Below are 13565 nucleotides of genomic sequence, written 5' to 3' on the forward strand. Positions count from 1 at the left end.
ACCATGTGGCATGCAGGAGCTTAACTCCCTGACCAGGTTGGAACCCATGCCCCGTGCAATGGAAGTACAGAAAACTAACCACTGGACTTCCAGGGAATCCCCTTCCAGTGAATTTCAGAAGCAGCTTATCCATTTCTCCAAATAAAAGTCCACTGGGATCCTGATTATGTTTATGTCAAATACTTGGATCAGTTTGAGGAGAAATGACATCTTAACAGTATTGAGTCTTATGACCAATTAACCTGGTGAATCTGATATCTTTTGTCAGATTTGTCCCTATTTCACATTCTTATTCTATTGTAAATGATATTTTTAAAAATTTCCTTGTTAGTTGAAAGTATATCAGTTGTTAGTTGCTTGTATTGGGTTGACCAAAAAGTTTTTTTGGGTTTTTCTATACCATGTATGGATGTGAGGGTTGGACCATAAAGAAAGCTGAGTGCTGAAGAATTTATGCTTTTGAATTGTGATGCTAGAGAAGACTCTTGAGAGTCCCTTGGACTGCAAGGAGATCAAATCAATAAATCCTAAAAAAAAATCAATCTTGTATATTCATTGGAATGACTGATGCTGAAACTGAAGCTCCAATATTTTGGCCACCTGATGCAAAGAACCAACTCATTGGAAAAGACCCTGATATTGGAAGGATTGAGGGCAGAAGGAGAAGAGGGCGGCAGAGGATAAGATGGTTAGATAGCATCACCAACTCAATGGACATAAATTTGAATAAACTCTAGGAGATAGCGAAGGACAGGGAAGCCTGGTGTGCTACAGTCCATGGGTTCACAAAGAGTCAAACAAGACTTTGTGACTGAACAACAACAATACCATGGAAAGCCCAGATGAACATTTTGGCCAACTCAATATATAGAAATATAATTGACTTTGGGTCCTGCGACCTTGATAAGCTCCCTTATAAGTTCTAGAAATTTTTTCATAGGTTCTATTTAATTTTCTACATAATCAATCATGTCTTTTGCTAATAAAGATAGTTTTACTTCTTCCTTTCCAATTTGGATTTCTTTTACTTCTTTCTCTTGCCTGAATGCACTGGCTAGAACCTCCAATACAATGTTGAATGAAAGTGATGAGAATGGACAACCTTTCATTATCCCTGACTGAAGTCTGTAGGTGTTTTTGTAGATGTCTCTTATCAGGTTACAGAGAAGGCAATGGCACCCCATTCCAGTATTCTTGCCTGGAAAATCCCATGGATGGAGGAGCCTGGTAGGCTGCAGTCCATGGGGTCGCTAAGAGTCGGACATGACTGAGCTACTTCACTTTCACTTTTCACTTCCATGCATTGGAGAAGGAAATGGCAGCCCACTCCAATGTTCTTGCCTGGAGAATTCCAGGGACGGGGGAGCCTGGTGGGCTGCCGTCTATGGGGTCACACAGAGTCGAACACGACTGAAGTGACTTATCAGGTTAAGGAAGCTCCCTTCTATTCCTAATTTGCTGATAAGTTATTTTTTTAAATCGGTAATGAATATTGGACTTATCTCAAATATTTTTCTGCATCTAGAGAGAGAACATACATTTTTCATTTTTAGTTTAATATGATGAATTATATTAATTGAGTTTTAAAGTTTAAACCATCCTTGCATTCTTGGGGCAGATCGCCCTTGGGATTATCCTTTTTATATAGTGTTAGATTCTATTCGTATTCTTTGTTCATTGGCATGTTAATGATGGATACTGGGCTGTAGTTTTCTTGTAGTATCTTTGTTTGATTTTGATATCAAAATGTCTTCAAGAATGAGGTAGGAAATATTCTCTTCAGTTTTCTGGAAGGTTTGTATGGAACTGGTATTATTCTTCCTTAAATGTTTGGTAGAATTTATCAATGCAACTGTCTGAATTTGGAGTTTTCTTTAGGGGAAGGTTTTAACTATAAATTCAATTCTTTTTGATTAAAAAAATGTTTGGGGCCATGCCATGTAGCATGCAGGGTATTAGTTCCCAACCAGGGATCAAATCTGTGCCCCCTGCAATGAAAGTACAGAATCTTAACCACTGGATTGCCAGGAAAGTCCCTACAAACTCAATTTTTAAATATACATATAGAGCTTCCCTAGTGGCTCAGACGGTAAACAATCTGCCCATAATGTGGGAGACCCGGATTTGATCCTGGGGTCAGGAAGATCCCCTGGAGAAGGGAATGGCTACCCACTCCAGTATTCTTGCCTGGAGAATTCCATGGACAGAGGGGCCTGGCGGGTTGCAGTCCATGGGGTTGCAAAGAGTCAGACACAACTGAGCAACTAACACTTTTGTAGGGCTATTAAAGTTATTTCTATATTCTTACACAAGCTTTGGTAGTATATTTCATGAAATTTGTCCATTTCATTTAAATGGTAAAAATTTGTTGGTGCAAGGTCAGTTCAGTCGTTCAGTCGTGTCCGACTCTTTGCAACCCCATAAATCGCAGCACGCCAGGCCTCCCTGTCCCTCACCATCTCCCAGAGTTCACTCAATCTCATGTCCATCAAGTCGGTGATGCCATCCATCCATCTCATCCTCTGTCGTCCCCTTTTCCTCCTGCCCCCAATCCCTCCCAGCATCAGAGTCTTTTCCAATGAGTCAACTCTTAGAATGAGGTGGCCAAAGTACTGGAGTTTCAGCTTTAGCATCATTCCTTCCAAAGAACACCCAGGGCTGATCTCCTTCAGAATGGACTGGTTGGATCTCCTTGCAGTCCAAGGGACTCTCAAGAGTCTTCTCCAACACCACAGTTCAAAAGCATCAATTCTTCAGCACTCGGCTGTCTTCATGGTCCAACTCTTGCATCCATACATGACCACTGGAAAAACCATAGCCTTGACTAGTCGGACCTTTGTTGGTGCAAGGTAATTCATAATAAATATTCCCTTATGAGTGGTATCACCTCCTTCGTGTGTGTCTTATCTCCTTTTTTCATGATCAGTCTGGCTAGAAATTTATCAATCTTATTGGTCCTCTCAAAGAGCTAGATTTTGGTTTCTTTGATATTTATTGTCTTTCTGTTTGTTTATATACTTATACTCTGATCTACATTATTTCCCTTCTTCCATTTACATTATGTATAATTTTCTCTTGTTTTGCTTTCTTGCAGCAGAAGCTGAGGTCATTGATTCGAAAACTGTATTCTTTTCTAATACAGGTGTTTATTGCTATAAAATTCCCCTTAAGCGTCATTTTAGCACATCTCACACATTTTGACATGTGCTTTCATTTTCACTCAGTTCAAATACTCTCAATTTTCCCTTTTGATCTCTTCTTTGATCCCTATATTATTTAAAAGTTTGTTAGTCTCCAAATGTTTAGGAATTTCCCAGATAGTGTTTTGTCACTAATTTTTAATTTAATTCCATTGTGGTCATAGAACATACTTTTTACGACTTAAGTTATTCTAAATTTTCTGAGTCTTATTTATGGTCTAGAGTGTGGTTTGTCCTGATGAATGTTGCCTATGCACTTAAATGTATTCTGCTGTTATTGGGTGGAGTGTTCTATAAATGTCAATTAAGTCAGGTTGGTTGATTGTGTTGTTAAAGTCTTCTGTATCCATACTGATCTTCTGTCTAATTGTTCTAGCAGTTATTGAGAAAGGGATTTTGAAATGGCCAACTATGATTGCAGGTTTGTCTATTTCTTTCTTAATTTCTGTCAGTTTTTGCTTCATGTATTTTAAAACTCTGTTATTAGGTCCAAAGCAATTAGTATTGTTGCATTCTTTTAACGAACTGAGCCCTTTATAATTTTTAAATGACTTTCTTTATTTATAGTAATATTCTTTGCTCTGAAATTTATTTCATTTATTATTAATTTAACCACTCCAGCTTTCTTTTGATTCATGTCAGCATGGTACTTTTTTCTGTACTTTTATTTTTAACCTATTTGTGTCAACATTGAATGTGAGTTTCTTATAGGCAGCTGGGTCTTGATTTTTTAATCTAATCTGACTGCCTCTGCCTTTTATTTGGGATATTTAGACCTTTTGCAAGAGGCAGTGATTAAGACCATCCCCAAGAAAAAGAAATGCAAAAAGGCAAAATGGTTGTCTGAGGAGGCCTTACAAATAGCTGAGAAAAGAAGAGAAGCTAAAGGCAAAGGAGAAAAGGAAAGATATACCCATTTGAATGCAGAGTTCCAAAGAATAGTAAGGAGAGATAAGAAAGCCTTCCTCAGTGATCAATGCAGAGAATAGAGGAAAATAATAGAATGGGAACGACTAGAGATTTCTTCAAGAAAATTGCTTTTTCCAGTGGTCATGTATGGATGTGAGAGTTGGACTATGAAGAAAGCTTAGCCCCAAAGAATTGATGCTTTTGAACTGTGGTGTTAGATAAGACTCTTGAGAGTCCCTTGGACTGCAAGGAGATCCAACCAGTCCGCCCTAAAGGAAATCAGTTCTGAATATTCATTGAAAGGACTGATGCTGAAGCTGAAACTCCCATACTTTGGCCACCTGATGCGAAGAACCGACTCATTGGAAAAGACCTTGATGCTGGGAAAGATTGAAGGCAGGAGGAGAAGGGGATGACAGAGGATGAGATGGTTGGATGGCATCACCAACTCTGTGGACATGAGTTTGAGTAAGCTCTGGGATGGACAGGGAAGCCTGGCGTACTGCAGTCCATGGAGTCTCAAAGAGTCGGACATGACTGAGGGGCTGAACTAAACTGAGACCTTTTACAGTTAGTATGTTGTTAACATGGTTAGACTTAAGACAATTTTATTTTATTCTCTTTGCCCCATATATTCTTAGTTCCTTTTTCCTCTCTCTGCCTTCTTTTGGACTGAGAATTTTTTATTATTCCATTTTATTTCCTTTGGTTTTTTTTAGCTATAAATATTTAATTTAGGAAATGGCAACCCACTCCAGTATTCTTGCCTGGAGAATCCCATGGACGGAGGAGCTTGGTGGGCTACAGTCCACGGGTCACAAAGAGCTGGAAAACAACTGAGCGACTTAACTCATTTTCAGGGTTTATAGTACACATCCTTAAGTTATCAGTGTACCTTCAAATGATGTTAAACCACTTCATGTATCAGTTAAGTTTAGTTCAGTCACTCAGTTGTGTCCGACTCTTTGTGACCCTATGAATTGCAGCATGCCAGGCCTCCCTGTCCATCACCAGCTCCCGGAATTTACTCAGACTCATGTCCATCGAGTCAGTGATGCCATCCAGCCATCTCATCCTCTGTCATCCCCTTCTCCTCCTGCCCCCAATCCCTCCCAGCATCAGGGTCTTTTCAAATGAGTCAGCTCTTCACATGAGGTGGCCAAAGTATTGGAGTTTCAGCTTTAGCATCAGTCCTTCCAATGAACACCCAGGACTGATCTCCTTTAGGATGGACTGGTTGGATCTCCTTGCAGTCCAACTTCATGTATAGTGTATAGTGTATACTATATATGAATAGTATACCACCATTTCCTTTCTCCTGACCTTTATACTATTGTTGTCATATATTTTATTTTCATATATGTTATAAACCCCACACTACATTACTGTTATTTCTGTTTAAATGGTCAGCCATCATTTTAAAAGATTTATGTAATAAGACATTTTTACACACTTATTCATGCTGTTACCATCTCTGGTCCTTTTTATTCCTTTGTGTAGGTGTGTACTTCCATTTGTAATAATTTGCCTTCTCCCTGAAGAATTTCCTTTAACATCTCTTGTAATGAAGGTGTACTGAAGATGAATTCATTTGGGTTTTGTATACTGAAAAAAAAAATCTTTATTTTACCTTTGTTTTTGAAATATATATTTCAAATGATAGAATTCTGGGCTGACTTTTTTCCTCAGTCGGTAAAGGATCTTGCTCCACTGTCTTCTCACTTGCATTGTTTCTGAAGAGAAATCTCCTGTCATTCTTACTTTCGTTCCTCTTTTTCCCTCAGTCTGCTTTCAAGATTTTATCTTGGTCACTTATTTTGAGCGATTTGATTATGATGTGCATTGTTGTTTTAGTCACGATTTTTTGTGCTTGGGGGTCTGCTGCTCAAGCTTTTTGAATCAAGGGGTTTATCATTTTCATCAGGTTTGGGAAACTTTCAGGCTCTTTTAAGATGTCTGTTAACCCATATATTGCTTGCTCATTCACTCATTTGTGTCTCTTTGCGACCCCATGGGCTGTAGCCAGCCAGGCTTCTCTGTCCATGGAATTTTCCAGGCAAGAATACTGGCGTGGGTTGCCATTTTGTACTCCAGGGGATCTTCCTGACCCAGTGATTGAACCCGTGTCTCTTGTGTCTCCTGCTCTGGCAGGTGGGCTCTTTACCATTGCACCGTATATTAGGATGCACCAAAGCCTGGAAGCTTTCTCAAGCCAGTATGTCAGAGTGACCATAAAGCCCATTTTATTTATCTCTTAGAGATCACCATTCTTTGTTGTCATGTCCAGAATCTTGTTTCATGTATTTTCTTTCTCTCTCTCTTTTTTTAATTGTTAGTTTCACGAGAGGAAATGTAGATTTCATCTTGTTACTCCTCTTGACCAGGAACAGATCTCACCCCTCTTGGTATTTTAAAAATCAACTTCACCAACCTGGTTAAGTTTTTCTAATAGCTTCTGTTAAACGGGCACTGAATAGCACTGTAAGACTTGAGTATCTGGAAGCTGATTTGAATTTAGAATTTTGTTGTGAACAATTGAGAATTGAGGATAATGAGAATGACATAGAATTCAGCTATAATTGACTATTATCTGTGTGGAGCAGCAATCTCAACCTCACTGATAATTCAGTCCCACCCGAGACATGCTGGTTTCACTTGTCTAGAGTATGACCTGGACATCAGGATTCTTGAAAGCCCCCAGGTGACCATAATGTACAACCAAGGTAAAGAGCCACTGAGGAGGTATATGGTTCGTGGTCCTCCTCCATCTCTGATCCACTCTGTCTTTCCTCCCTCTGTGTCCTCCCTTCCCAGCAAAGTCCAGGTCCTGTATGGAGGCACAGACCTCTTTGATTATGAGGTTCGCAGAACCTTCAACAACGACATGCTCCTGGCCTTCATCAGCAGCAGCTGTATCGCTGCCCTCGTCTACATTCTCACCTCCTGCTCAGGTACGGTTTCTCCAGCAGCACCGCATGGAGCCAGCCCTTTCGTTCCTCCCAGTGTGCTTCTCTCTGGACAAAGCCTTCCTGCTTGGGAATGCCGCAAATGGGCTTGAATCCACTGTATCAGAGCTGGCAGTGGGACAGCTGCTCAGACATCACCTTCTAACCCTGGGCAGGGTGACTGAGGTGCAGAGGCAGACTGGGCCATGCCCCAGGGCCCGCTCCCCAAGGACCTCCTACAGTTGAACCTTTTGTTCTTTGACGGTCTTTTTCTTGTTGATAAGCTTTGTGGAGTCTGGAGTATTGGACACTTTATGGATTACTCCTTAGCCTGTTTATTATTATAATTTAGTATTTATTTATTTGGCTGTAACGGGTCTTGTGAACCGTGGGATCCTCATTGTGTCGTGCGGGATCTTTTGTTGCAGTATAAATTGTTTGTTGCAGCTCATGGGTTTCTCTATAGTTGTGGCTCACGGGCTCTCTAGTTGATGGTGTGTGAGCTCCAGAGCGCATGGGCTCAGTAGTTGCCACACACCCACTTAGTTGCCCTGTGGCATGTGGGATCTTAGTTCCCCAACCAGGGATCAAACCTGCATCCCCTGCACTGGAAGGTAGCTTCCCAAGCACTGGACCACTGCCAGGGAAGTCCCACCCTTAGCCTGTTTTAAAGTCCCAGCTGCCATTAGACTCCCAGTTCACTTTTCCACTGTCCTCTCCCCATGCACCCTAGCTGCTGCTTTCTGTGTATACAGGAGGTGCTCTTCATTGGCCAAGTGAATGAGAGATTGGTCATACCTTCAAAAATGGAAAAGACATTCACTCATCCATGTAACAAATATTAACTGGGCACCAACTATGTGCCAGATGCTCTCAGGTGCCAGAGTTCTAGTAGTGAACATCACTGATGTACTTCTTGCCTCCTGCTGCTGCTGCTAAGTCACTTCAGTCGTGTCCAACTCTGTGCGACCCCATAGACGGCAGCCCACCAGGCTCCCTCGTCCCTGGGATTCTCCAGGCAAGAACACTGGAGTGGGTTGCCATTTCCTTCTCCAATGTATGAAAGTGAAAAGTGAAAGTAAAGTCGCTCAGTCGTGTCCGACCCTCAGCGACCCCATGGACTGCAGCCCACCAGGCTCCTCCGTCCATGGGATTTTCCAGGCAAGAGTACTGGAGTGGGGTGCCATTGCCTTCTTGCCTCCATGGAACCTCTAATTTACTGGGTGACAGATGTTAAAAATATAATGATTCCCTATTAGCATATGAAGTAAGCTCTGCAAAGATGAGGGCCCATGAACAACCTGACTTACTCATCAAGGGCTTCATCTGCTACTCAGGCCTCCTGCCCAGCACCTTCTCTGGGCATAGAGAACTATACTGGGCTCAAATGGGGTGGTGAAGGTGCCCCTGGGGATGGGGGTGTATGAGGCAGGACCAAACCAGGGCCAGAGACACTGTGTCTGTGTCTGTGTTCTGTTGGGTCCCCCCACTCCATTCCCTGTGCTTCTTGCCTGCCCAGTGTTCCTGTCCTTCTTCGGGATTGCCAGCATCGGCCTCAGTTGCCTGGTGGCGCTCTTCCTGTACCACGTGGTCTTCGGTATCCAGTATTTGGGCATCCTCAATGGGGTGGCTGCCTTTGTGATAGTGGGCATCGGTGAGTTGATTCTGTTGCCATGGTAATGGGCCTCCCACTTGGAAATTTGACCCCCAAAGGGCCTTTTACAGGATGCAAAGTCTGGCTTCCATGGGGGCTCTAAAAAGTCCTCTCTCAGACCTCAGAGCCTTGGACTTGGGGTGGAGGGTGGGTAGAGTATGAGTGGTGAGTGGTTCTGGGCATATGGTGGGTGGAACCCCCCAGAGGTGGAAGGAGTGGGTGGATATGCTGGGTAAAGAAAGGTTAAGCATGGTGGGAAAGGTGAGGGGTGGTGAAGATTTGGAGGAAAGGATCTAGTTCTGGTGAGGGAGGGGGCCGTGCAGCATGAGAGTGGGTCTTGGGTTCATGGCCCAGGTTGCATCTGACCTGGAGACAGCAGAGTAACCCAGCTGGCCCGGCCCCCTCCCATAGGCGTGGACGACGTCTTTGTGTTCATCAACACCTACCGCCAGGCCACCCACCTGGAAGACCCTCAACTGCGGATGATTCACACCATCCAGACGGCAGGCAAGGCCACCTTCTTCACCTCGCTGACCACGGCCGCTGCCTATGCAGCTAACGTCTTCTCCCAGGTGGGAGCCAGCCCTCCAGCCTGGCCTGGCGTCCCCTGCCCCCCACCCCTGCCCATGCATACCTGGACCCTGGTCTCCGCTCTTCCCACCCACCCCTTCTCTTGGGGCCACGCAGCTTCCACCTCAAGGTACTTGCCACGTCCCTAGAGTCCATGTTTTGTTACTAATCACCATCACCAGAACTTAACAAATGGGAGAATTCTAGTGATACAAATTGTGTTTCTTATTGATGCTCATTACTGATAATCCACTCTCAGCCCTGAAGGGCATTTAGCAGTTGTTTCCAAAGGTCCCCCAGCTGCTACATGGTAAGCCTGCCCATGACTCCTGACCCCAGTGCAGGGCCCTCTCCACCCACCAGCTGCATACGGCATTGTTATCCCTCACATGCACTTCCCTCTCGCTGGCCCCACACTCCTTCCTGTCTGAGCTGGGCTTAAGAGAAGGATCCTAGGCCAGGTCCTGGGTGCCAGCAGAGCCTGAAAGGCAGTGAGCCTGTCTGAGTCTGAGAGGTCTTATGACCTGGACTGAGGATCCTGTCTAGAAACCACTAGATGCTCTGGGATTCTCCAGACTTTACTAGAGAACCACGCCCAGAAAACAAGCTGAGCTGGATTTCCATCCCTCCTCTGCCATTTTCTGGCTGTGTGACCTTAGGCAGCTTGTTTAACTTCTGTGAGCCTCACTCTCCTCACGTGTGGATCATCAGAGAATGGAATGAGATGCTTGTGAAAGTGTTCCACAGACAGTGAAGGAAGGCCTGTGTGCTTGTTGGCTGCAGCTTCCTTCTGACGGCCACACCCTGCGCAGGTGCCCGTGACACTCCTGGGGCACACCCTGTGGCAGCTGTCTGTTCCCCTCTGCTAGCGTGTGCCCTGCTCTGACAGTGTGTGTTTTCCTCTGTCCTTCCTGTAATGAGTTACGGTGCGCTTGCTCTATGCTGGGCACTGTTACGGGCAGAGGGCTGCAGTGTCGAGCAGAGGCTGGACTCTTCCTCTCTGCCACACCCCTGGCTCCAGCCCAGCCATCTGACATCCTCCTAGGCCGGTGCCTTCATTCCCGCAGCCTCAGCCTTCGCATCCTGCCTCAGTCTGGGGGTGGTCAGGGCCCAGTGCTGCAGAGTCCCTGGGCTCCTTGGGCTCCAGGCCTGATCCCCGCCCATCGCCCCCACCTTTCCATCCCCAGATCCCGGCTGTCCACGACTTCGGCCTGTTCATGTCTCTGATCGTGTCCTGCTGCTGGCTGGCAGTGCTCTTCACCATGCCTGCAGCCCTGGGCATCTGGAGCCTTTACATGGCACCGCTGGAGAGTGCCTGCCAGGCCAGGTGAGCCGGGCAGGTGAGGGAGGCACAGGGACTGTGTCCTGCTCTCACGGAGTAGCCATGGCAGACCCTTGGGGGGCCATTCAGCACACCATCCTGTCTCCCAGAAGCCTGGTGATTCACTACTGAGCACCTTCTGTGTGCCCCGTCCTATGCTAGCACTTCTGTGTACTCCTGTCTAATAGTTACATTTGATCACCTACTGTGTACCAGAAAGTGGGCAGAGTGCTTTTGTACAAGATCTTACTGCCATCCCCAGGGACCCTAGGAGCTGGGTCCTCTTATTTCACCCGTTTTGTAAAATGTCTGTAGACAAGGAGGCAAAGGCTTGGAGACGCTGGGCAGCTTTCTCAAAGTTATCCATTTAATAGGCAGCAGAGCGGAAATTTAGATCCCCGTAATCTGACTCTGGATCCCATGCTCTTAGCCACCACGTTAAATGTCCTCTGGGTTCTCATCTTGAGAGAGGAACCGTATTTAGACCCAGCGAGCCAGGTGCAAAGTTGATTGGATCAGTACAAAGCTGCTGCAGCTGAAGGTAGAGGGCTTGGGGTCTTGTGGGCCAAGCCAGCAGGGTTAAGGCAGGGGGCACATTGGTCAAATGGAATCCGGCCTGAGTGGCTGTCTGGGTTGGGAGTACTAGGGAATGATAGAGGGTCTGGCCTTGGTGCAGGGCATGCAAATGCAGGACTGTCAGGGGTCCATGACAGTGTCCACTTGACCATGGTGAGACGAGGGGCAGGAAGGAGATGAGAGGCCAGCAGGGAGCTCAGATTAAGGTCTGGGAAGGACTCCTTAGCTCTCCCACGCATACCTTTGCTTCAGGGTCTCCATGTATGGTGGTTCAGGTTGGGCACTGCACAAGAGCCCTCTAGCTGAGGCACAGTCATCTGCACTGTGGCCATTCAGGTTTGACTGTTTCTATGACAGTTTTGTGACATAGAAGCAAAGTGACTTGGGTAAAAGCCTCCTTTTCCCTAATTTCTACAGAGATACCAACTAAGCCCACCCTGTCCCTTCCCCTAGTCTAGGGTAAGGGATGTAGCCTCAGCCTCCTTGCCTGGAAACTGTGGGCCTTTGGACATGTAACTTAACCTCTCTGCACCTCAGTTTCCTGTTCTGTAAAATGGGTACTACAACCCTGTGGGGATTCATAAGAGAATCCACGAGGAGCTCTAGCTCAGTCTCTGGCACTGAGCACTCCTGGCACATTCGCTGTGTGCACTGTTCTTGCCCCCAGTCTCCAGGGTGAGCGTTGGTCCCCCACATTCACTCCAGCTAAGGCCTCAGCTGCACACTCAGCCCAGCCCCGCTTCCCCATCCCCCTGGTCTCAGGGCCCCAGGCACTCTACAGCACAGGCGTGATCCCTCTGCTGCAGTCACCTCGATGCTTGGGCAGCTGTGTGCCATCATCTGCTGTCCCTAGGGATGACTACTGTCACCATTTGTCTCCCCAGAGGAACTGTGGTACCCGAGGGCCCTGGGGGAGATGACACTGGTGAGAATTCAGGCACAGGCTCCTGGAAGCCTGGGAGGCATGTCCTGTGGGTTGTCAGTAGCAGCGTGATGCCTGGTTCACATGTAGCCCGGACATGCAGCCTGGACTCCCAGGACCCACCCTTCCCCCACTCTGTCTGCAGCTGCAACCAGAAGTGTGGCCGCAGGAGTTCCCTGCACTTCCCTGGGGACGTGTTCACGGCTCCTGAGCGGGTTGGGGGCGGCCCTGCACAGGGCCCCATGCCCTACCTGGACGATGACATCCCCCTGCTGAGTGTGGAGGAGGAGCCAGGTGAGGGGGGGTGCGGGCCTGCTGCTGAATCTGCGGGACCCAGGCACTGCCTCTGTCAGGGGAAGTACCTTGACAAGCTGGTGCGAGGACCATCTGGTCCTGAGGTGGGGGTGGGACGAGACTGGGAGGATCCCCGTCAAGCATCTGAGCTTCCCTGGAGGGGGTGTGGACCAGGGGGACTTTGACCCACTTCTGGGCCAGCCCTCTGATGGGCCGCTGCTCTGCCCTGCAGTGTCGCTGGAGCTGGGAGATGTGTCCCTGGTGTCTGTGCCCCCCGAGGGCTTGCAGCCGGCTCCCAACGGGGGCAGCCGGGGGCAGCTCATTGCCCAGCTGCAGGAGCTGCTGCACCACTGGGTCCTGTGGTCGGCCGTCAAGAGCCGTTGGGTGATTGTGGGTAAGTGGGCTCTCCACTCTCCTTCCCCCATCTCGCAGTGTCTCCCAGCGCCTGAGATGTGGAGAACAGACTTCCCCCTGGCCATTTTCTCAAAGAACACGCAGGTCTTGGGAGCCCGCCCCTTGTCCCACAGATGAGCTAGAGGTCAGAGACCCGGGCTCAGGTCGCTCACTCTCTCGGAGCCTCACCCCCTCCCTGCAGAGAATAAAGCCAGTCTCACGATAGCTGTCGCTTATTGAACACCTCCTACGTCCTGGTCATCATGCTGGACAGCAGAGCAGAGTGCCCAGTGCTTGGGCTCTGGCATTGGACCAGCTTGGCTAATTGGGATCCTGACTCTGCCACATTCTAGCAGTGCCACCTGGACTGGGGCAGTTAGTCTGTGCCTCAGTTTCCTATCTTATGACTGAGAAGAAGAAGAGTATCTAGTAAGGCTGTTGTAAGGAAACGACAGTATGTGTAAAGGATTTAGCCCAGTGTGAGGCATGCAGTAGTGCTCCATGAAAGTTAAGTGCTATTATTATTATCGTTGTAAAGATTTAGGTCTGTGTAAGACCAAATGGATGTGCGGGCTCTTTATAGACTGTTCAGGGCTCTAAGATGATGGCTGCTTCTTGTCCAGGAATGTGAGCTGGAACTTGAAGTCCGACCCCTGGTGACATGCATGACAACCGGCCCCTACCTTCAAGGGAGTGATCCCCGGCAGCCTCACCCACAGGCTGGCATGCTGGGCCTCTGCCCATTCCCTTGGGATATCTGCCCTCCTCCCCACAGCAGGAG

The 13565-nt window shown here is 47.2% G+C and overlaps 1 protein-coding gene across 1 annotated transcript in view; it reads left to right on the forward strand.

Annotated features, from left to right (window-relative positions):
* DISP3 (dispatched RND transporter family member 3) overlaps window positions 1–13565 on the forward strand; it is a 36330-nt gene that overhangs the window by 8194 nt on the left and 14571 nt on the right. Inside the window, 6 exon segments of the mRNA XM_005901306.2 lie at window positions 6924–7060; window positions 8574–8708; window positions 9120–9280; window positions 10466–10605; window positions 12243–12391; window positions 12624–12785. Of these exon segments, the coding sequence (XP_005901368.2) occupies window positions 6924–7060; window positions 8574–8708; window positions 9120–9280; window positions 10466–10605; window positions 12243–12391; window positions 12624–12785 (884 nt within the window).

The sequence above is a fragment of the Bos mutus genome, chromosome 16 (genome assembly GCF_027580195.1).
Source record: "Bos mutus isolate GX-2022 chromosome 16, NWIPB_WYAK_1.1, whole genome shotgun sequence".
Classification (NCBI taxonomy): Eukaryota; Metazoa; Chordata; class Mammalia; order Artiodactyla; family Bovidae; genus Bos; species Bos mutus.